Genomic DNA, 23,775 nt, shown 5'->3' with positions numbered 1-23,775 from the left:
GCATTCTATTCAGTATTGTTAACTATTATATATGGAGCATTCTGATGCAAACCAAAAGTAAATTAGGATATCACGTTGTTTACAACTTTGTGGCATTTGTACAAATCTTATGCTGGTTACTTCTTATTGCAAATTTTTACATATATAAATCTAATCTCTCAAAATGCATGGAAATTGCAGAAATATTCTGCAATCCTTTTTCTATAAAACCTGGGGAAGAAACAATGACTTATGGTCATGCAAAAGGCTCCCAAAGTACTTTACAAACTGAATATAGGGATTGTTAATGCTAAAATGCATCTGCTTCTGTGGTTAAACATGACAACTGTTTAACAGTCCTCAGCAAAACTATAACCTAAGAAATCAGTAATAGTTTAGCCAATTGAAACTACAATGCAATTTTAAAGGTAGGCAGAAGATGACATTACCAAGTACAATTGGGCCAAGATAGCAGAATGAATGTTCTATATCTGCAAAAAGAGATGAGATTTCTAACTCTCATTCAAAAGATGCCACCTTCTGCAATCTAGTTCCCCACACCCCGCCCTCAATCACCATGCTTGGGCACTGGGAGAAACTGACTTTTAGAGAAAAGTGTCACCTACTGGGTAACCTGCCTACTTCTGGTCAAGCCAGTTCTTTCTTAGGTGGAGAGATCACAGCATGAGATGGTATGGCGGCCATTCTTGTAAGAAAAGGGACAGGGACTAATTTCAGGGGGAATGTATATTCATACATCTGTGCTGCAAAATCCTGTAAAATAAAGTCTGTGCTATTTGGAACGTCGACTTTCTCAAGTAACACAACACCTACTTTCTGGCTGAGGGCTACAGAGGCTAGACTATGAACACAAACAGAGCTTTAAGAAAGAAAGGCTGCATTCAGCCTGAAGAAGGGCATCCCAAAGGTGCAGATCTAGTTTTCTTAGAAGTATTTATCCAGGTTTAGGTTTAGGCTACCTTAAAACTTAATCCCACAAAAGTACAATGTTCTTTAAGGTACAATATTCTTTAAGGTACAATTCTTGCTGAGCCACCTTTTAGCAGCAAATGGTGCATTTTGCTGTTGTCTAATCATATGGTCAGGATAAACTACGAGGAAAAAGTTGGATAAACTATTTCTGTATTATTACACTGAATCGAATGTTTATTCACATGGTAATGGGTGGCCAAGGAGAAAGCTCACAATGGCTATTTTTTCCCCGTTACTGATATTCCCTTTTCATCTTGCACACAGAAGAAGGCTTTTAATGCTGCTTTTCAGTGATTAAAATTAGGAGTTTTTCCCTTATTTTTTAAGTTTGTTTTTTTCTATAAACAGATATCAGAATCTGGCTTACTAATGTGTTTAGTAAAGAGCTCAGAGGATGAAAAGTACTAGTTAATGGTTTTGGTGGTTAAAAAACAAAACAAAACAAAAAACCACAACTGTTTATCATTTGTGGGGATGTGGCTGACCATTTCATTCATTTAATGTATGTAGTTATAGTAATGCGTAATGTTGTAATGTAATAGCATCTAAATGTAGCCCATCAGAGGAATCACCAGAACTTGCCAGAAACCTAATTTTAAAAAAAAATGAAACTGATTACGTGCGCCTTCATCTTTAATTCAAAAGTTCAACGTGCAGAACCAGGATCTGTTGTTCCATTTTGATCTTAGAGATAGCTGGAGGAGGCACAGGGAGGGTGCAATTATTGATGTTATCTTGTTCAAGGTAGGCATGGATGTCGATGTTTTAACTCCTTTGGAGAGCTTACCAATTTATCAGTAAAACCAGAACAAGCCTCAAAACCTAATTCTAAAAATATAAATAGGTTAGGGTTAGCTGGGAGGAGGGAGGGGAGGGGAGAGAAAAAGATGAAATTTTTGTTGCATTATTTCAGCTGATTTAATCTCTCCTCCCTCCAAAATAGTACTTCTAGATATCTTTAATCTAATGTTAATCAGTTTTGTAGTATTTGTGCACGTAGACTTATATACATAATCATAGGTCTTTACAGGCTTGTTAGAATTTAGGAAACTAGAATATAATAGTAATTAATATTCAGCTTTCACACTGACCTCTTCTGCTGTAATGACATAGGCACTTGGCATTGAATGCTCATCAGCTCATTAATTAAACTTTAGTCAGTGTATCTTATCACAAGTATACAAGTATAGTGAACAGAAACTTTACTTTAAGAACATGATTTTAATACAATAACACAAATTGAACCTATGTGTCTTTTTACACCTCTTTGTTCAAGAGAACAGGTCAAGTTACTTCTGACAGAAAGTAAAGAAATTGATGAACTCTGAAACATCACCCAGTTTAAAAGATGAACAGTCCAGGTTACTGGTGAAAATGCACTTGCCTAAGTTCATTAACCAAACTTCTTGTGTAAGGTAAGATGACAGCTTACTACCCTGCTGATCTAGTAACTTGGTTTGAAAAATACACTGGGCATTGAAGGGCCATTCTAATGAATAGAGCAGTGGCTTTAAACCTGTGGTCTGTGGACCCCTAGGGATCTGCAAACTACGTATAAGATTCCAAAGGGGTCTGCACCTCCATTTGAAATATTTTAGGGGTCCGCAAATAAAAAGAGGTTGAAAACCACAGGAATAGAGTATACAGTGCAGAACAGGAAGTGTTATTTTTATGTATTATTTATAATTTATATCATGGAAGTTTCTAAAGGCCTACAATTTCAGAGCCCCATTGTGGTATATGCTATCCAAACATATAGTAACTGTCCCTTCCTCAAAGAGCTCACAGTCCAAAAGATCTGACATAAACAGTGTAGATGACATGGAGTAACACAAATAATCTTACCCAATCATGAGCAGTAATCACAATTTGCCACCTACCTAGCCATTATAAGATTGTATTTCTCAGCATTCATACAGAGCATGAAAGTTTGAGGACAGACTTGAAGGAGGGGAAAGACTTGAAGGAGGCAGCCTGGGAGAAAGCACAAGGGTGCTTGTGAAAGAAGTGGGGAGAGAATTGAGGCTGGCCTCACTGACAGAGTGAAGGAGGGGGTAATAGCTTGGGGAGGGATGGAGAGGGGCTAAATTGTGAAAGGCTTTGCAGATTGTGATGCATGGCTAGAAAGGGTTAAATAAATAAATCCTGCAAAATAAATAACCCTCAAAAGACATGTGGGGAGATAATGTTTGTGTTTCTGTGTACTTACATATGTATGAGTAGTGCTGACAATATAATCAACAGTCCCTGTCTATGTTGTATTCTTATAATTCAGAGATCAAAAGAACATCCTAGCAGTTAAATGAATTGTAAACATGGGATATCTCAGTTTTCATCTCTCTTTGAAATGTATAGCAAATAATCTGTGAATGGTGGAGGAACAAGCAAATTGCCTTATGTTAATTCTATAGCTAAGTACCAGTGATGGACCTCCCTTCAAGTCATCCTAATTACCTTTTGTTCCTGGAAGAACTCCCAACTTGTCAAAGAGGACATGAAATTGTATAAAAGATCTTTGGGTCCTGATTCAGTCATCTTAGGTCTGCTTAAGCTTCATCGGGGGAAGTTTGAATCGCAAGACTGAGGTCCCAGTTATGCTGGTATGCCCTGAATATGAAATTTGGGCATTGGACTATAACCTAGATCTGAAAAAACTCTTTGCAGCTACAAAGCTCACCATCTCTGCTATGAATCTGAACCGCAATTAATTGAACTCTATGTCTGTATGTATATTGATCTTTTAACCATACTCTCTCTCTCTCTTTTGTTTTTTAATAAATTTTAGTTTAGTTAATAAGAATTGGCTGTAGCATGCATTTGGGTAAGATCTAAAACATTCATTAACCTGGAAGGCAATGTGTCCGATCCTTTGGGATTGGTAGAACCTTTTCTTTTATATGATGAAATAAGATTTTCAGACATCGTCATATTTGACTTAGGTACCTAGATGGAGGCCTGAGGCTGGATCATTTTAAGGGAACTGTGTTGTTTGGACTTCTGAGTAACCAGTGAGGTAATAAAGAAGCTATTTTATGCTGGCTTGGTAAATCTAAGTATTGGAATGTCCACCAGCTTTTTGGGGATTGTCTACCCCATTCTTTGGGGTTCACCCTAGTTTAGTGACGACAGCTGGCCCCCACTGGGACCCCGGTCACACAGATAAGGACAAGAAATGTGTGTCTGAGGTGGTGCAAGAGGGCAGTGTTTCATGGAGAATGAAAAATGTCTGGCTAAAATACCTCATGCTCATTTTGCCAGGGGAAAGGCAAAAGATCCAGTCTCTGGGATTTACTCTGAGAACAGAAGTAGAGGCCCTTTTAATGGAAACAGTAGCCCAGACACTATTAAGAGTTAAATGAGTGTTTTGCTATAGTGTCAAGAGACTCAGTCAATTATCTTGTGGAGGAGTGGGGACTCTGGGGTGTCTGACATTTGTAGGATATGGAGAGCTTTACCAAGTCGGAGGGCAATTGGCTTGGGAGGAGGTGAAAGACAGCGTTGCATCTAGGATAGGAAGGGGACCAGAGAGCATGGTGCTAGAAATGCCTAAAAGGGAATTGGCAATTGAGAATGCTGCAACAGGCAAAGGAAAATATAGGCTAAATATTAAAGTATATTTCCTAATAATAAGGCCTAAAAAACTGTGGAAGTCCCATCACCAGAATAATTTTAAAACAAAGAACTGAAGGAATTACAGTAGCAACAATCCTGTCCTGGATGGTTAAATAGATAACTGTGTTTTCAAACTCTAATTTCCACTGTTTTAAACTTACGGCTGTTGTTCAGGATATTAATGATCTAACAGTAACTAGGTCTGATTCTCTATGACCTTGCACCTTTTCTTTCCATAAAGATTTAGGCAAAGTAAGTGTAAAATGCTACTTTTCTGATATGGTTGCATTTTACATTTGCTTTACACATGTTCTATAAAGTAAGGCAGGGCAAAGAATACACACAGAGGAAGTGGAGAATCAAGCCCATTGTCTCTACAGAGAAGTTAGGAAAGGATTCTAGCAATAAATAAATTACTCTGGATCAAATTATAAACAAAGGTATGCACAAATACCTCCGAGTTCAGTGGAAGTTGTGGGCAAGTACATGTGACTAGAATTTGGCCCTATATCTCTTTGGATCAGTGGGTAGTAAAAAGAGAATCATAACAGGATGTTTAGTCGACAGTGTTCTCAAAAGCTGCTGAGACATCTGCCAAAAAATAGTTCAAAATCTCCAAAGGGAAACCCCCAAGAAATAAACTGAGAGAGGTATTTCACTAAATACGGTTGCTGCCTCTTTCTCCACCAGCATGAGTGATGCAGGTTATTTAGCTCCTTATTACCTTTTCGTATCTGCTATTACAAACTATCCTTTACAAGAGTATATTTTATGCACTGCCTGGACCCTGCCTCTCCTCTCCGCACTGGCTTATAGTGACCTCTCCTCTTTCTGCAGCGCCCAGCTGCCAGAAGAACAGTACAACAGCAAAGGAAGATGAAAGAAGAGCAAAGCACCACAGGGACAAACCAGGAACCTATATCCACTGCCACCCAAGCAGGTTGTTGACCCTCGTTATCCGAAGTGTAGTTCCTGCCACTGTACCCTTTGGTTTCATTGAAGTGCTGCTGACTGATGTTTAAGCGAGCAGGACTGGGCAAATGGGATATCATCTTAGTGGACACAGACATCATTTTGTCTGAATTAGATGTCAAACCTGTACTTTCTGAAGTCAAATCCGTCTCCTGAGCAAAATGGTCATCCAATGGTAGAGACCTTGCCCATGAACGTGTGGTTGGTTTGGTTTTTGGGACCAAGCCACTTGAATTGTGGCTGTGACTATCATTTGCTACAAAGCCCTGGCTAGTGGTAGAAGATGGAGACTGGAGTAGAAGAGACCTCAATGTGACATTATTGTGTTGGCATTTTTCTGAATCATCAGTCCTGGAGTTATTTTGCCTTTCCCATTTGTTAAAAGAGGAACGGGTATTTGGATCCTTATAAGACAATTTTTCAAAAACAAGAAGATCCGGATCAATCCCTGTTAAAGAAGGAAAAAAACAACACATTAAATACACATCTGAAAGTGTAAAGAATAGCATACTTGTGAATTTTCTGTTAATCTTTCAAATGTTGAATGAAAGAGAGGAAATAAAATATATACATACATGGAAGTAAACGAAATTTACAAGTTAGTTTATAACGTTGTAGACAAAGAAAAAAGTCCCCAAGATACTTTTACCATGTGTACCTGTGCTTCAAATGAAGTAAGGTGATGTTTACCCCTCATCTTAACATAATGACTGAACCGACATGATAGTCAATTACCCCATCACTGGCCTGCTTCAGCCTGTGTGTGCATAATACATTGTTACCTGTTGTGATGTTGTACAAAATGACATTGGTTCCAGCCCTCAATATGCAGCTTTCCAAGGCTGGACAATAAATGTGCAGGCAATTAATGTTCTCATGGATAGTTTCAAAGTAGAAAACTGCCAGGTTACAGGAAACTATAATGAGAAAAGAGCAAAATGGAGTTTGTGTGGGCATGATGACCCAGGCACATAGCCTTTCATATCTATTGCTTAACATTAAAAGAGTTATAATAATGGACAGTTACATAGGGCACTTAAACCATAACATTTTACCATTTTTCATTAAGCCTCACAGCACCCTGTGTGGTAAGTACTGTAAGTATTTTTAATTCTCATTTTACAATTGGGCAAGCGGGCAGAGAAAAAGTTGAGTTATTTCCATTGCAGAATAGGTATGCCACAGTCCAGTGGTATTACAAGCTTCTCCACACAGCTCCTTTCATTGTGTCTCAACCTTGTTCTGGACTGTCCAACTCTACTGATGAGATGGTTCTGGACCTCTAAAGCTGCCAGCAAGGGTGACTTTGAGATGGTAGCTGTTGTGACATGGATGACTGTCCATTAGGAACTGGTCTGAAACCACCTACTCATTTCACACAGGTTATTAAAAAGCTGTCAGATAGCAAGTGCTTCTGGTCACTACTGAGGTGGACTGCATTCGAGCACAAGGCCTACCTCATTAACAATCCCCTAAACCAGCCATCATCATCTGGTTTTTTGACAGTGCAGTATTGTACCTTTTGGGGGTGGGGTGGGGGACACAATAAGTGGGTACCTGTTAAGTCTATACAACTCCAGGTTTGATATACTATCATTTGGGTTTCAGATCTATCAGCCAAAAAACAGAAGTCTGTGGATAAAAATAAAAAAAAGTATCTAGATGTCTTAGCAGCACAAGTCCCATTGCCTTGAGACTTAGGCTTCTAAGTACCAAAGCCACTTGTGAAAATGAAACTTAGGCTTCTAAGTCATTTAGGCACATCTGAAAATTTTGTCCCTTGTACTTGTCTAATACTACTCCTAAAATACTTTTCATTAAATTAAAGTCAGGTGCAGTTCAGAACACTGGCAGGATTTCCTGTGAGACTATTTTATAGTGTGTTCAAAAGCAAAACATCTTGTCCAAAGCTAATTCTCCTTCACTGCATTGATTTACTCTTTTTTGGTACCATCAGTAAGATTACTATTAGCTTTTGTTACCATCATAGTTTCTTTACCTCATCTCCTCTTCCCCTGCCACATACTAAACTAAACTGAGATAAACAGGGCTACTTGCATACAGGGCTCAGGATTGGGGCCAGAGTCTATAGCAAAGAAGCTATGTCTGAAATGAAAAATTAAAAGGGGTATCTTGTGGTACTAATTCTCGCTGTTAGCAGAGCATATGGGAAAATGCTGACCATATTTTTGAATTTGAATTGGACCATTTGTTTTTGTAGTGTGCTTTCGAGATTAGATATGCATGGTATGTGTCAGCATAGCTCTGCTTAGAACACATATGCATCAACAGAGCTGAGCACTTGCTACAAAAACATTTCTGGACTGATGCTGTAGTTTTTGATGTAAACAAATCCGATTTTAACTGCAGTGTATGTATATCCTTTACAGCAATAACAAAAATCTTTAATGTTATACTGAATCCATACAGAATAATTCAGAAACAAACAGCATGTAATAAATGTATTACATTATTGTGATGTTTATTTCAACAATCAGCCCTATGCTTTGTCCAACAGGGAACTAGCTTTTGGAATAATTTTGTTAATACCATTTCCATGAATAATCATGGAAAAATCACAACTCTTCTCCCCCCCCACCCCGTATTTACACTCTCACACAGCATTTTCAGTTATCTACAGTGAAAAAAGAGGAAGATATTTGTTGTTGAAATATACCAAAACCAGCCTTTTAATCTTTTCTCTGCTTATTTTATAATATTTTTTTCATTTAGTAGCCTGCATACTACATCAGAGTAACACAATCAAAATACTACTTGGAAATAGGCTTGTCAATATAGACAAGCAAAATTAGTGCAGTAAAAGAGATGATATTTTTTTAAAAATAACTATTTCTGAGTTTCAGGATATGCACTTGATTTGTCTATTATGAATATGAAAACACCAGCTTTCTGAATGAAGTAATTACAATTCTATTACCAATAACATGTTACAGCGGAAATAGACCAGACTTTGGGTTTTAAACGAAAACTTTCTTTGCCCAGTTGGAACCAACACAGAAAAATCAATAAATAACAGAGGAGTATCTTAAAAATGCTAATGAAAATTCTGCCAAAGGGAGGTATGATCATGTTTCAAAAACAGAATATAATTAGCGAGTTTTCCTTGTCTGAGGTCATTCTTCATATTCTGTATCTAATTCTAGTCAACTGTCATCAGCCTCCAATGAGTTGTTAGGCTGATAAAAGCTTGCGGTTAGCATACATGTGTTCTTTAATAAAAGACAGGTGCAAGGAAGTATAAACACTGTCATTATGAAAATAACGGAAAAAACATTCTGTGTGAAGGCTTCATAGAAAATTCAGACTCCATTTTGTCCCAGTCTTTAAATAAGACTCAAACACATACCAGACTTGGTGCATAAATACTACAGTGTTACATAGCCATCTTCAGTCACTCTATAAATATTTTCATCCATTCCCTGAGTGCTCTACGCATCATTGTGGGTCATGCACAGAAAACAGTATTCTCCATGTGTAAAAGAACTTAAGATTCACTGACCACTGGGTGGGAGGGATAGCTCAGTGGTTTGAGCCTTAGCCTGCTAAACCCATGAGAGGGCCATTTAGGGATCTGGGGCAAAAATTGGAGATTGCCCAGGGGGTTGGACTAGATGGTCTCCTGAGGTCCCTTCCAACCCCGATAGTCTGTGAGACCACTTGTAAGACTGGCTATACAGAAAAATGCTCTCAGCACCAATAAGCCTTTCCATTTGCTCTTTTGGTTTTAATAAATAATGGTAAGCAAACAGCATGAAAATGGCTTTTCAAATATTTGTTGTAGAATAATGACTAATACAATATTTGATCACTAGTGGACATTAGTAATCCACATCACAGGAGTTAATGTACAATATACAGTTTATGCTCAACAGAAGTTCAAGACTAAAAGATCAGGTGTATAGAGGTAAAGTGAATTACCAGGGGTATTTTGGGAAGCTGGAACAATGCATGTTTGCAAAATATATTTGCAGTTGCATGATCTCTTTCATCCAGGGATCCTAAAGTGCTTTACAAATGCTAATAATCTAGGAGTACAAACTTCGTACAGTCATTGTTTGAAAACTAGAAGCTTTATATTTTTGTTCTTGTTGATAATTTTACCTTAGATACAACTGTACTCCTCAGTTTTCACTAATTACAGTAGCAATCTGTATCCTTACCCTTAGAGGTAGGTGTACATTATTAATGTATAGAGCACTAATATGGCCTGTGATGATAGCATATCTTGTTTCTTTTAGCACTATTATGCATCAAATACTCTGCAGTTTTCCTGGTTAAAGTATGTCTTATTTAAGAACCCAAAATACCTGCAAAAAGGAATGCTAAATTTTACTTCAAAGCAAGGACCCAGTCCCATACAAAAGTAGTATGAAAGTAAGATTTTTGGAAGATTTTCAGGAGCCAATGCAGACGTCTGTTTTTATCTCAAAATTTTCTTTTAAAAGTGACATTGTTTTTACTGATTACTCAGCATGTGCAATTTTCACTAAATTCTTTCATTAAAGGTCACAAAAAGAAGTCTCAGTTCATTTGAAAAGGAATAAAATATTCGAGCCTAGATACCCTTTAAAATGTCTGTTTGTTTTATGCTTAAGGTAAGTGAAGCTGGTTTGAATGGGCTTGCTAATTAATTTTCCCCAATCATAATTCTTGGTAAGGATGGGGATTCTTTGATAGGAAAAAAAATGAGTATTGCAAGAGCATGTTATAGTAATGTTTTGGTTACCTTAGGGAGTTAGCAGGCAACTTTAAGTTAGGTTGTTCTAATTATTTTAACTTGAGAGTCCTGGAAACAAAAGCAAGTACGTACAGCATGGGCAATGAGGGAGTAAATTTCCCTGGCAAAAGCGGCACAGCGTCCATAAAACACTGTTTTGAATGGACCAACGGTGTTTTTGTATCTCTGTTTCCATTCAGTCCTTGCCTGTTTGACGAGACTGCCAATTGTAATGGTTGTTTGGAATGGTAGTTTTGGTGGTAGATCTGTCTACTGGGAACTAGAGAGTGTTTTTAAATTTTATTTTAGTTAATTGAAATGCCATCAATAGATAACAAACTCTTATTTGTAACAGAACCATATTTGAACCTCTGACTTTGTGTTGTAATGTTCCATATGCCATTACCAATCTTCCTCAGAAATCTAGTCCAAATTTTGTATCTTTTAGTGGAAATTTCTTAGGCAAGACATACAAAATGCAAGCAAAGCATATAGAATTTTTTTTTCCATCTGGGATAAATTTTTCCTACATTTATATCAAACTATTTAGTCATTGTATTGTAAGCAAATCAAGTCCTCCCAAAATGCCCCTTGTTGATATCCAAACCCTCCCAATTCATGATGCAGGCACTTAATTTTCCTCATAGGTGCCTATCCCCAATAGGTCATCCAAAATATCCTCAAAACTTAAACAAGAAGGCTTTGCTTTTACTATTGCTATGCAAATTTTCCAGTATCTGATTTGATCCTGTTCAGGGCTAATATCATAACAAAGCATCCTGCCCTATTAATGCCAATGCAGAAACCTAACAGAATCTTTAGCTTTCTGCAATTGTACAGAGAAGCAGTAGAGTCATCATGTGGTTTGAGGCTAAGAATCAGGAGCTCCTGAGTTCTAATTCCACCTCTAATATTGTATTTTTATATATCTTTGGCAAGTCAAATAACAGCTCTGAGTCTGTTTCATAATTTGTGAAATGTGAGCACTAGGAGCCCTAGTCATGGACCAGGTCCCCATTGTTCTAGGTGCTCTACAAACACAGAACAAAAAGATGGTCCCTACCCCAAGGAGTTTGTCAACTTATCACAGGTGAAGGCCTGATTCTGCCATCCCTACTTAGGTTTAGTAGTAACTTACTTTGAGTGTAGTCCTATTGAAATCATTAGTATGACTTAGGGAGTAATGGTCTTGTCAGCCTGATTGCTGGTGACAGTCACTCCCAGGGATGTTGTGAGTCTCCTTTACTTAAACCGTAGTGTTGTTAGCACGTTGTTCCCAAGAAACCAGTGTTGTAGTGGAAATCTAGAGTTCCTCCATTTCATTAACATTTAAATAAATACATATCATTCCTCCATTGTTCAGGAGAGACAGACCCTACTCTTAGTCCTATCTAAGAATGTCAGCATTCTAGTTTGCGCCTCCAAAGAGTTCAAGTAGCCAAGTTCACTTCTATAAGGATAAAGGTGGGAGATAGGAGTGGAATAGTTTAGATGTGTCCTTGCTTTCCAGCCTCAAAATATAGCCACATTTTTGCATTCTTACTGTTTGGAATAATAAGTGATGTATAAACAGCCTAAAATTAACTTCCGTCATGTGTGGTAATACATATTTTTAATATAGAGCGTATAGGACATACACAGAAGCAGATAATAAACACTTACCATTCTTCAGAAGGCAGCAGGTCCGGCTGCACTGCTGGGCTGTGACTTCTGCATAAATCTTCAGCACCTGGGCTCCCCTCTTCTGAGATTCCTCCAGATCAATCAGAAGACCTGGGAAGCGTCGGATCCAGCAGTTTTTGTAAAAAGTAGTGGGTGAGCAAAGAGAATCTGACCTCCACGCCAAACCCAGAACAAACAGCACTTCTGCTACTGCCACCAACAGAAACATCTCCTCAATGTGATCGGCTTAGTAAGCACCCGTTCTCCAGCCCGAAGCACTGGGGACTAGCCAACATTTTGAGAGAGAATCTCTTGAGAAGTGGCAACACTGCCAGGAGAAGGAACTAGTTTCTTTTAAGCTGTTCCCATGATCCTGCTTGACTGAGCCATTTTCTGACTTACATATTGTAGGGTTGGGGTTTTTTTCTTCTTCTTCTTTTCTCTCAAGATGAGTCCCTGGGAGACTGTTGAAATTCTTAATGTCTCTTTCATGAATTTCTATTCTTCTGCACCCCAGATACACACTGCCTTTAATCATTCAAAAAGCTGGACCACGTGATCCTGAGTCAGCCTTGCTTGTCCTGTTAAACCAAACTACTGCAGACAGTTTTAATGTGTGAATAAATACAGAATAATGGTGATCCTAGCAGAATCACTCCAGTTCTTTCTCTGGAAAAAGCAAATATTTCAGTCATTTGAGAGCAGAGAGGTCTCCCATCTGGTTCAGGTTCATTATTACACGTAACACAGAAGAAAGGGATTGGTTTAGTCTCCTGATACTTTTTGAATGAATTGGTGGCCACACATATATTTCCTTTTCTTATTAGCTACAGTTTAAGTATTTAAATAATTTCTGCTGCATAGCAACCAAATATGGGAAAGTTGATTCTACTTCCCACCCCCTTCAGTTCTTCAAAAAGCATTTTATTTTATTTGTTTAGATAACAATAACAATTGGCAATGACTCAAGGAGGGTGCATCCTGCACGTATCATCAGATGGACTGAATAGTTAATTGGTCTTTTCCATCTCAAAGTTCCACAAGACTAAGAATTCAGTTTGTATGGACTTCTCTGCTTATGTTTGATCTTGTAGAAGGTCTGACATTATACGTGCTCACATTGTAACAGGGAGCAGCTGGAGTCAGTACAGTTCTTCACATACCTGCCCTGCAAAAACTAACCCCTGCTTTTTGAACATCTGCTCCGCTCCATGATTTCCTCCTTTGTGTATGTGCGCGCGACAGCCCTGTTAAAAAGCTTAAAGATGTTACAGTACACCAGATAGTTTATAATCAGTGGACTGTATGTGCAGATTTGAAGGATGTCAGTAGAAAAGCAATCCTTTGCTATTAATATGTATTTTATAAGAGGATGTGATTTTTCAGCAAAGATAGCATCAAGAAAATTTCTCTGGTTGCACCTAAAAACATCAAGGTTATATGCACATAATTGAATTTTTCTTGTGAACTACATATTGATGTTGCCTTTAGGTATTCTTTGCAACATCAGGCCTTGATCCTGCAAGTAGGTCAGTGCAGGTGCAGCCTTATGTCTGTATAGAGCTCCTTTGAAGTTAATGGGGCTCAGCACAGGACTGCTCACATGAATCCAATGGCGGAACAGGAGCCATAATTACTGAATACCTTTATTGGCTACAGTCACAAGGATTCCAAACAGATACCTGTGTGTGCTCAATTTTTTGTATATCCTAACCTAATCATTTACCGAACCCCCTAACACTCAGTGTTGGGAGTATATACCCCTGAAATAACTCTTGCATTAATTTTCCACTTTTAGCCAGAGGTCTCTTGATTTTGGGCAATCCCAGAAGTAGAGAATGTCATAGCATTTTCTCCAGCATTTTATTTTGAATTTTGAGCCTGTTTTGTTTTATAGGACTGGCATGTACAATTATTGAGGGCTTCTTTTTTCCCCACTGTTGTTTTCTCCATGAAGGGAAACTTACCATATTCTGAACCATTTGAGGAAGGATGCAGCAAGTGGGATGAACTGGGTTCAAAACAAATTATTCATATTCTTTCCTCATTACAATGAATAGTACCTTACTCTCAATTGAAATAAATCGGGTTATTTGTAGAATAAGGTACTTCTCTACATCAGGAAGGGAATCAGAATTAGGCCCATCACATTTATAGGAATAGTAAACATATTTGCAGAAACCCTTGTTATACTACTTCAACTCCGCTGCACTTTCTTCTTTTATACATTTGCTGTGCTGCACAGCAGTTGATGTACAATCAACAATTTTTTACACTTTTCATAAAAGGAATTAGTAGCTAAGGCCCCAGTCCTATAACTCCTTCCATGTGGTTGGAGCCCAGTAACCAATCAGAGCCTCTCTGACTTCACTGTGGCTCTGTACATTACAAGATTCAGGGCTGAGACCTAAACATGTCTGGAGGTTGAAGTGTCACTCAGACCTGGTAATGACTAATTGTCATGCATCACATTTTCAATAAGGTGACAAATGCTAAAGTACTGTCACTTTTGTTAAGTCTGTAACTAAATGCTATACAGAGGACAGGTCCAAAGCAGACTACTTATGAGAATAGTAAGTGTTTGCCGTATCGGACCCCATGTGTGTAACAAGTAGCTTTCTGCATATAAATATTCAATTTCAACGTACACTTTCAATTCCTTTCCAGCCTGGTAAAGTATAGGTGTTGCCACAGGTATTTTCCCCATCTCATTACCTCTGTATAATTTTTCTGCTCTTCTGCAGTGTGCTCCATTCAGGCTACAGTAATAGCATCCATTTTCCTTTGCATTAATTTTAACTCCTCTCTCCTCCCCCACTCTAGATAAATATCTGTAGCAAGAATAACTGCAAGGAATCCTCACTTTTTTTTTTCCCTTTAAAGAAATGTAAATGGATTTTACCATCCAAGGTATCTGAAGCTCCTCTGGACAATTCCCAACAAATCAAACACTTTACTTGCCTATTAAATAATTGCAGCTTTGTTGCCACTTTTTGCATCATTTAATGATGACTCTGCTATGGGGAGATGCATGAATAGATTTTTAAATGATAAATGAATATAGATATCCCCAAAATCTCACAAGAAGCAAACATCAGTGTCTTACCTGCAGAAAGTCTGGTTGTTCCATGTGCTCCAGGGGGAGGGATGTAGAGCTGTTTTCTGTGAGCAAAGAGAGCCTGGTCAGTGTCCAATCAGATCCTCCTGTTTTCAATAGTATTTCATAGATCTTTCTTCTAAGATTTACTCTTAGGAAACAAATTGGCAATTGTTTATTTTCTTTGAGATTACAGTCATCTATGATCCTGCTATGCAGAGAGATTTGTAAACATAGCAACAACAAAGGGGGAGAATGTACTTTGTAGCAATACCTGTTTTAAATGGAAATCGCTACCTGAAGTTTTCTACCTGCATGCAGGGATAATGGCACAACCCAAGAGCTCCCTAGAGAAGATGGTGCTCATGCATTAACTCTTTTTATGCCAAACCCAAGCAAAAAAGGAAAATAAACTTTTTTGCTACTATTAGAGTTTCCACATGCCGATGTAGCTGTTTGTTTGAATCTAAAGTGTGATGTTCTGGCATCAGTTGTACATAAGTATTGGACAGGGGATTGAAATGTGTGAAATAAGAATGCATTTGCAAACGAGAATAAAAAAGTAAATGCTTCCATCCCACATTCAGGTCTGTGGGGATAGACCCCTATAGAAATCTGGAGCCCTGGGGAAGACAATGGTCCAGCCGTCTGCTTGCAGAATCTGTGTTAAAAGTTTTTGCATATCTCATTGCTCTGGAATGTGTTTGTCTTTGCTTCTCCTTAGTGCAACAGTGACATTAATTTGTTGCCAGGTCTTCTGTAAGTTTATGGAACTGAAATATATACTATCATTGAAGTGAGTTAACTATGTCCTTAAGTTGTAAAGTTCAGAACTAAACTTCCTCAAAGTTTGGAGGGAGAGCTGGTCAAAAACTGGCATTTCAATTTCACAGCAAAATCTACCTTTGCTGATTTTTTGGTGGGTTTGAGTTTTTTGTTTATTTTGTTATTGTTCTGAATTGCAATAAAAAGCTAACATTTCAAGCTAACTGTGAAACAAAAGTTCTAAAATAATTTAAATTCAGGACAGTTGAATCATTTTGTCTCAATAATTCTTAATTGTATCATTGACAGTGTTGAAATGTATTTTTTTAATAATGTTTAAATGCTTTGTTTTGTATTTAATATATTATAAAAGTCAAAACAAAATTAATCAAAACCAGAAGGTCAAAACAAAACATTTTATCTTATATAAATGAACCATTTAGACTTTTTCCCTCATTAAAAATGTCATTGAAATCAACATTCCTGTGAAACATTTTGATCTTGATGAAACTGCATCTATCGCTGGAAAACCGTTCAGTTTAAAAATTTTTGACCTAGCTTTCTGTGAAGGTTTGGATTCAGCCCAGCATAGAGAGACTATTCAGTCACAAATCCAGGAACTGGATTCAAACTTCCTCAAGGTTTGGGGTGATCAGACTCCAAGGTTTCGGTTCAGACTCATCTCAGCTAAATAGTAGAGTTAGGTGAAATGCTGAAGTTTCTGTTTATGGAGTTTCCTGTGAACCTTTCCTTCAACATTGTTCCAAGGGTGGGAGGGAGAAGGGGAGGTTTGCACATACCCTGAGAGTCTCTCTGACTTTGAGATTCAAATGAACCCTGACAAACTTGAAGTCAAAGCCCATTGAGTCTTAATTGGTTTTGTGTTATAACGATGTATAACCAGCTTCACATGTGAAACCATAAATCTGCCTAGATTCACTTTAAACTGGGCCTAAATTCATTGCAAAGGGGCACAAACTTTAGCAAATCCACTAATTAATGCACTGGAGTTTGTATCAGAACCTAGAACTTTCATTACAAAACCTGCAACCACATTCCTCAGAAAGTTGCACACAGTTCAGATAGTTTATTGAATGTCCCCCTTCTCCAAATATCATGTGTTGAAACACAACTTGCCCTGTCTGCACTAAGACTTTAAAATATGTTAACCATCCTGTTTTTAAACCACACCATTTATCCTAGTCTAGACAGACCTAGAGACCAAGCAAGGGAATTCCAGCCCAGCCTGGGATGTATCTGTTACTGCCACTAAACAAAAGTGCCTACTAACAGGTGATTCCCTCTGCAGGAGCAGCCAGAGACAGTGCTCTATCTGCCTGATCCCAATTCAGAATTTGTTAGGAAACACTTTTCACCTGAATCAGTCACAAACTGGAGTCTTTTGCCTAATATGCTCAACAGATTGAGAGTCAAGGCCGTGATTCAAGCACACATGCTTCCTTTCTACTCTCTAGTGACTGAACATTCTCATGATCCATGGAGAATACCTACCAAGACAAGAACAGTTGACATGTTTTTGCCTTCAGAAACAGCCACCTGAGAACAGTAATAAGTACAAATAAAGAATGAAGGAAAGACAGGTCAAGTGCTTGGTAACAAATAAGAAAGTCAATGTGTTTGTCTTCCCTGTCGCATTCTTTTCAAACGTGTGCTATAAAACAATTTTCATTGCAGGCAAAGAACATATTAAATGGCCTATCAAAAGGCAGATAAAATAAGCTGAAAATAATGGGAATGAAATGTAACCAACTACTTAAAAATGTGTTTTTTGAATAACAATGTTGAGAGAACTCTGTAAGAAGCGCTTTGTTTGGCTGGGAATTTGAGAAGGGGATTATCCTTGTTTAGCAGCCCATCCTTCAAGAACCATAAAGCCTGCAGTTGAAATAAAATCTACTCCAATTAGCTTCTCTCAGAAGACATGGCCTTTTGCAATTCTGATCTTCTTAAGGCTGAAATACTGAAGCGTGCATCCTATGTTCCAGATATGCCTGTTTTGTATCATATGACAAGCAAAATGCTAAGCAGGGGCAGCATTTGACTCACCATTTCCAATAGACCTTAAATCACTGGGTCTAATTCCTCCCTAGGAATTACTGGCAGTAGAATTATACTAGGGAAGAATGTAACTAACTTTTTATGGTGGAGACAGTGTGAAAATCGTATGTATTTAACATTTTCTCTCACGTGGTAGTGCTCACATCTTAGATTATTAACATCAAAAGAACTTTTAAAATCTAATTTACTTTTCCCCATGTGTGTTGCTTGTTTACTTTTTACACTGCCTTTACCTTAGACAGTGATATTAGACTGGTGAGAATTACGTTCCGTTTATAACAGCTCACTTTCTGGTTCGCACGTACTAGCACAGTGCTGTTGTGTTCAGATTGCCAAAATCCAAGGTTTATTTAAATAAATAAAAAATATATCAATGTTCCCCTGTGGTTAGGGCACTGGATTGGTACCCAGGAGATCTGGGGTCATTTCCCTGCTCTGCCACAGATTCAATGCATGACCTTGGGCAAGTCGCCTGGTCTCTTTTATGCCTCAGCTCCTCATCTGCAAAATGTGAATAATTATACTTTTCCCTCACACCCTTTGTATGTCTTGTCTGTTTAGATTTTAAGCCCTCTAGATCATCTCTTACTATGTGATTGTCCAGCATCTAGCACAGTAGAGCCTTGATCTCATGTGAGTCCTCAAGCTGCCACTTGTATTCCCCTTTGTCAGTGGGTGTGGTGCGTCCCCCTCTCTGCTCATTCCAAAGAGGATGTGTGAGTTTGTTACAGCCCCCAGCTACAGAGACCGACTCTTCAACTCATGCTGTAGAGGCTTGTGTTTTCAGCTCTGGAGAGCCCTGGTTCAGTGCCTGCTGTTAGCCAAGATGATAGCTGACCTGGCCCATGAGTGAGGACTTTTCTGGGATTCAAAGCAGCATGGGCCTCAGAGGCTTGGGACAAACTTCCTCTGCCTTTGGGCTCCCAGATGAAGTGTTACATGTCCCCCTCTGTACCCAGTCCACAGAGGATGTCAGTATGTTACCGTTCTCAGCTATATAGTCTGCCTCTTTAGCTTAAGCTGTAGAGAGTAATGTTTTTAGCTCTGGAGGTCCCTGATTCAGTCCTTAGCATGTTGGCCAAGGCAGCAGCTGTCACATGGCTATATACTACTATTAAAATACAGTTGTGATGCAGATTTCCCTTGGGAAAGGGTCCCCTGTTCTTTGCAAACAATTCTTACCTCAGACCTGACAAACTCGCTACACCAAGCATGTGTCATACAGGATATTTAGCCATGAATAGTAACGTGTAAGGTATCTACAGAAAGCTTGTAACTTGTCAAGATTCAGAATCATTGTGAGATGTATGTAATATTTAAGAAAACAATTATTTATATTGAAAGCATACTTTAAGGACATGGAGTAAAAATTAGTCACTAAAGGATCATGTCTCTCTGTGATGGCCCATTTGGGCAGGGGGGCGTTGTCACTCCACCCTTTTTAGCTGGTGATGCAGTGCAAGGCTTAATTGTTTAGCCTTGCACAGTACTAAACCAAGGAAGACTCCCTCATGCTGAGGCAGTCGGTAACAAGGTGACTCTCAGTACTGGGTACCCCAAGAACCGTCACACCAATGAGCCCCCATTTCCTTGGGCATGATTTCTCTGAAATGCTGAGTACCTGCAGCTCCCGTTGACTTCAAGAGGAGTTTGGGAGGGTTAGCAATTAGCTAGCACTGTTGCAAGGTCCTCCACATTGTAATTTACCATGTTCTCAAATGGTTTTGGCTAATGTTTTGTTGCCATTGTGTATGGGGCATGACTATTGAATTACTCAAGAGAGCCTTGAAGAAATAGAAAAAAGGTTCCCCTCACCAGCAGAACTGACACAATTGGTTTACCCAATATGGCTTTGAAAACTTACTCTTGTAAACCTGTTAAGTACACAGATCATTTCCCTATGGAGACAGAGTTGGCATGGGAAAGGAAAGGAAAGGAAAGGAAAGGAGGTGGGAGAAACATTGGCAATTTTAGAACCCCATGTAAGCAAAATCAAAGTGAAAGCACATGTTGGAGATTCTCTCCCATTCCACCTGGTAAAGTGCATTCTGGTACAACAGAACACAAAACAATCAAAATGCAAATGTTACTATGAATATTTTTGTTTAAACTTTATGTTCGGATCTTGAGCATTTGCTATAGGTGATTTAAATCTGTCAGTCTGTTGGAGTATTAGAAGAGGGAAAGAGGAGAGGATTTTGCTGAGCTCACAATGTATTTTCTATTCCAAGCAAAATCTTGTGACTTTTATTCTAAATGTGTGATTTTAGTCTGTCTATTCTTGCAGCTAGATCCTACTGACTTGTAGCATTGAGCAAGGACAATGGCTGATATTATAAGATGGAGACAAACAAGCACCTCTGCTACTATGTTCTATTGAAACCCTGGGGTAATTTACACCATTGGATTGTTTGTCAGTGGGTTTTTTTAAGGCAATAACAAACCAAACAAGAACCATCCTTCCTTAAGATGCGAACTGTGGGGCATTCAGTGCTCAAGACATTTTAAATAGGCTTTGGGGTTGTTTTGCTTTGTCAGGTCCCCTGAAGTCACAGATCACCAGTTCCTGTTCTCTGGTAAGTCTCGCCGTGCACTTTGCTGGTGATATCACAGCCACCATGGTATATGGCTGGAGCAAAGACCCATTTTGCAGATAACCTGACAATAGGTAAATGCTACTAATGAGACAGTCACACATACGTGGGCAGCACCAACAGCCAAGATGGTGGAACAAGTCAGGATATCCAGAACAGAATAAATAAAGCCAGGAACACCGGCAGGAGCTTAATTACAATCTGGAAATAATCAAAATGCAACAGGAAAACCAAACTCAGGATCTATCAGAGCTGCGTACTTCCAATACTACTTTATAGTGCAAAATGCTGGGGAATGACAAAGTATGACATGTCCAAACTGTCTTCATTCCATACAACCTGCCTCAGAAAAATTCTCCATATCTTTTGGCCCAGAACAATATCAAACCAAGACCTATTCACACAGTGCAGCCAAGAAGATATGAGCACCATCATTACCAGGAAGCGCTGGAGATGGATTGGCCCTGTGCTTCAGATGGAAACTGATTCTATCACCACAATAGCAATAAGATGGACACCTGAAGGCAAGTGAAAACAAAGTCACCTGCAAACAACATGGTGCAGAACTATGGAGGCTGAGCTGAAAAACCTGGGGCACAGCTAGGGAACCATTGAAAGAAACAGACAGGTGTGGAGGAGCTTTGTCGCTGCCCTAAACACCAGATGTGTAATGGGTACTGACTGATTTACTAATGAGACATGTGGGGAGGAAAAATAGGGGCATGCCTTTAATTCTATTGCAATACATTGGTCTAGGAAAGTTTTTGGAAGGGACAAAGTGGGAAAAGAGTAAATATGTAGCTAATAAATGGCTGTCCATTCTAAAGACAGATATGCCTCCCGCACATCCAGCAGGGTTACTACTTCTAAATATTTCTGTATTCATCCCAAATTTCATGGGGCAATCCAGCACCCTGCAATCCGGTCTTGGGAAATATCAACATGCCCCGAAGTATCTTTTGAAGCCTGTAAAATTGTGACATACGGGTTATAATCCAGATTAATGAGTAGCTGTGTCACTCCTGCCCTCTAACTTGGGGTGCACTTTACACTGCTTTGCTGCTTAGCCTCCAGCCTTGGACTGCTCACAGACAGCCTCCAACATGTAAGTCATTCCCAGCTGTGTCTGTGTGTGTGCTGCAGCCAGCCACACATTGCCTCTTATCAGCCTTATTTATACAGCAGGGTGACCCCAACACACTCCCAGCCTTAGATTTCCCGCCCAGAAATGTATGTACTGTACTGACCAGCCTGCTCCAGGACAATACATGCTTATATAGAGTCCATCATTAAATTAATAGAAATGATATTCACTTATCTTATTACCCCAAATGGAGTTTCCCAAACAAACACACTGGATTCGTTAAAACAATTAAAACTACAAAGAGATAGATTTTAAGTAAGTACAAGTAATGAGGCATGAAAGACAGAAATGGTTACAAGAAGAAGAAAGATAAAAGACAAGTAATGCCTAAGTTAACAAACTAGGTTAAATTCAAAGTAAAGTTTTTCTCACCACATGCTCTCAACAGTCTTACTGGCCAAGCTTTTGAGGCCAGGACCCTTTCCCCCATTCAGTGGTTACTTCATTGTTCTTTCTGGTGCAGTGAATCAGTAGGCAGAGAGCAAGGAAGAGGGATGTTATGGGGTGTCTCCCATTCCTTTTTATAGTCCTCTTCTCCCCTTTATGACGCACTTCCAGCAGAGAGCATGGCATTGTCTACGTGGTCAGGAACTCCATGCTGTTTCTTTGCTAAAATGTAGATTTCTCTCTCTCTCTCTCACACCCACCCACCCCTTAATAGCCCATTGGCCTTGTTTATACCTGGCTGAGATATCAGCTTGCCCTTTGTCTCTAAAGAACTGGTTTGGCCACTCCCCAGACTTGGAACATGTGTTAGTAACACCACAGAGTGGAATCTTTTAACTTTGCATACAGTGTTCCCACACGTATCTTACCAGGACAATAATGACCAGCAAATTATCAATTTTCAAATGATACCTCACAAGGCATACCTTGTACAAAGATTATTACCATAGTGAGCAAGGGTACAGTCTACCACAGAGATATTACATTTTGGTGTAACCGTATTGTATTACAATGCTATGATGTGCTGTGCTGATTCCCATTCCCCATCTTCAGAGTGCTGTGATGAGGACAGACTACACAAGCCGATGGGTCTTTTTCATCTTCAATTTATGTCACTCTGTACCCTTGACATGTGGTTGTACTTGAATTAAACTCACTTCATGTCTGTTGCTGCAAATATTCATGTGCTGCACGCTTGTGACTAATCACATTGAAATCAATGACATTACTCACATGCATAAAGTTAAGCATGTGCATAAGTATTTGTACGATCTACTTCTAAGTGGTAAACTCTTATTGCCACGTAGCATAGTTTTTCAATACTTTTTGTTATTTCAATCCCAAGGAGTACAACCACCAAGGAAACAAACCAAACTATCATCTGTAAGATGGTGATCTTCCAAAAAGTAATGTTTCCTATTATTATTTACATTACAGTATTGCTAGGGCCCCACCAAATTCACGGCTATAAAAAACATGTCACTCATTAAGTTTGTTATTTCTTTAAAGAAATAATTTACACCAGTTTATTATGATAAATGAAATTACCCAGACATTTACATTTAAACACACTGGATTAGATGAAAACAATAAACAATTTTATTAACTACAAAGAGCTTTTAAGTGAGTACAAGCAATTAGTTATAAAAGTCAGTAATAAAGATGAAATGCTTTCTAGTCCCTAGCTTAACAAACTATATTAGATTCAAGCAAAAATTCTCACCACATGCTTCCAGCAAGATTGCTCACCAAACTTTTCAGGTCAGGACCCCTTTCAACCCAAATCCAATGACTGTTTTCCTTTGTATTCTTAAGTGTGATGCCAGACGGGGGGGGGGGGGGGGGGTGGGGGGTGTCTTCGGGTGTTTGCCCCCTCCTTCTAGAATTTCAGTCCCCCTCTTGAAAAAACATTTCCAGCTAGGAACTACAAGAAAAAGAGTCTGTGTAGAAGGATGTTCCCTTCTGGGTTCTTTTACCTGTTTGAGCTTCTTTTGTTTTCTCTTTCTGCTTAATGACTCTTTTTCCCACTTGAATGCAAATTAAGGCAAGCACACATTCCTTTGTTTGGGACAGACTTTTGCCTGGGCAGCACTGTGTGGTTTGGAAACTGTGTTGTTACTATCATACATCGGCAAATTATGAGTTTTCAAATGATACCTTACAAGGCACACCTTGTACAAAGATTATTATAATT

At 38.8% G+C, this 23,775-nt stretch overlaps 1 protein-coding gene across 2 annotated transcripts; it reads right to left on the bottom strand.

Moving 5' to 3' along the window:
• Window positions 1-1,915: 1,915 nt before the first annotated feature.
• On the bottom strand, window positions 1,916-23,420 carry MANSC4 (MANSC domain containing 4). Of its 2 annotated transcripts, none has more exons than XM_075121047.1 (5): window positions 23,305-23,420; window positions 15,063-15,118; window positions 11,957-12,625; window positions 6,339-6,473; window positions 1,916-6,004 (listed from the first exon to the last, which is right to left on the bottom strand). In XM_075121047.1, the coding sequence occupies exons 3-5, from the start codon at window positions 12,183-12,185 to the stop codon at window positions 5,325-5,327; spliced, it is 1,044 nt and encodes a 347-aa protein (XP_074977148.1). In that variant the 5' UTR covers window positions 12,186-12,625; window positions 15,063-15,118; window positions 23,305-23,420; the 3' UTR covers window positions 1,916-5,324. The 2 variants fall into 2 exon arrangements, with proteins under 2 accessions (XP_074977148.1, XP_074977144.1); XM_075121043.1 differs by lacking the exon at window positions 23,305-23,420 and adding an exon at window positions 22,008-22,203.
• Window positions 23,421-23,775: the final 355 nt, after the last annotated feature.

The sequence above is a fragment of the Caretta caretta genome, chromosome 1 (genome assembly GCF_965140235.1).
Source record: "Caretta caretta isolate rCarCar2 chromosome 1, rCarCar1.hap1, whole genome shotgun sequence".
Taxonomy (NCBI): Eukaryota; Metazoa; Chordata; order Testudines; family Cheloniidae; genus Caretta; species Caretta caretta.
Note: the sequence above shows the minus strand (reverse complement) of the source record. Positions and strands in the feature narration are given on the sequence as shown.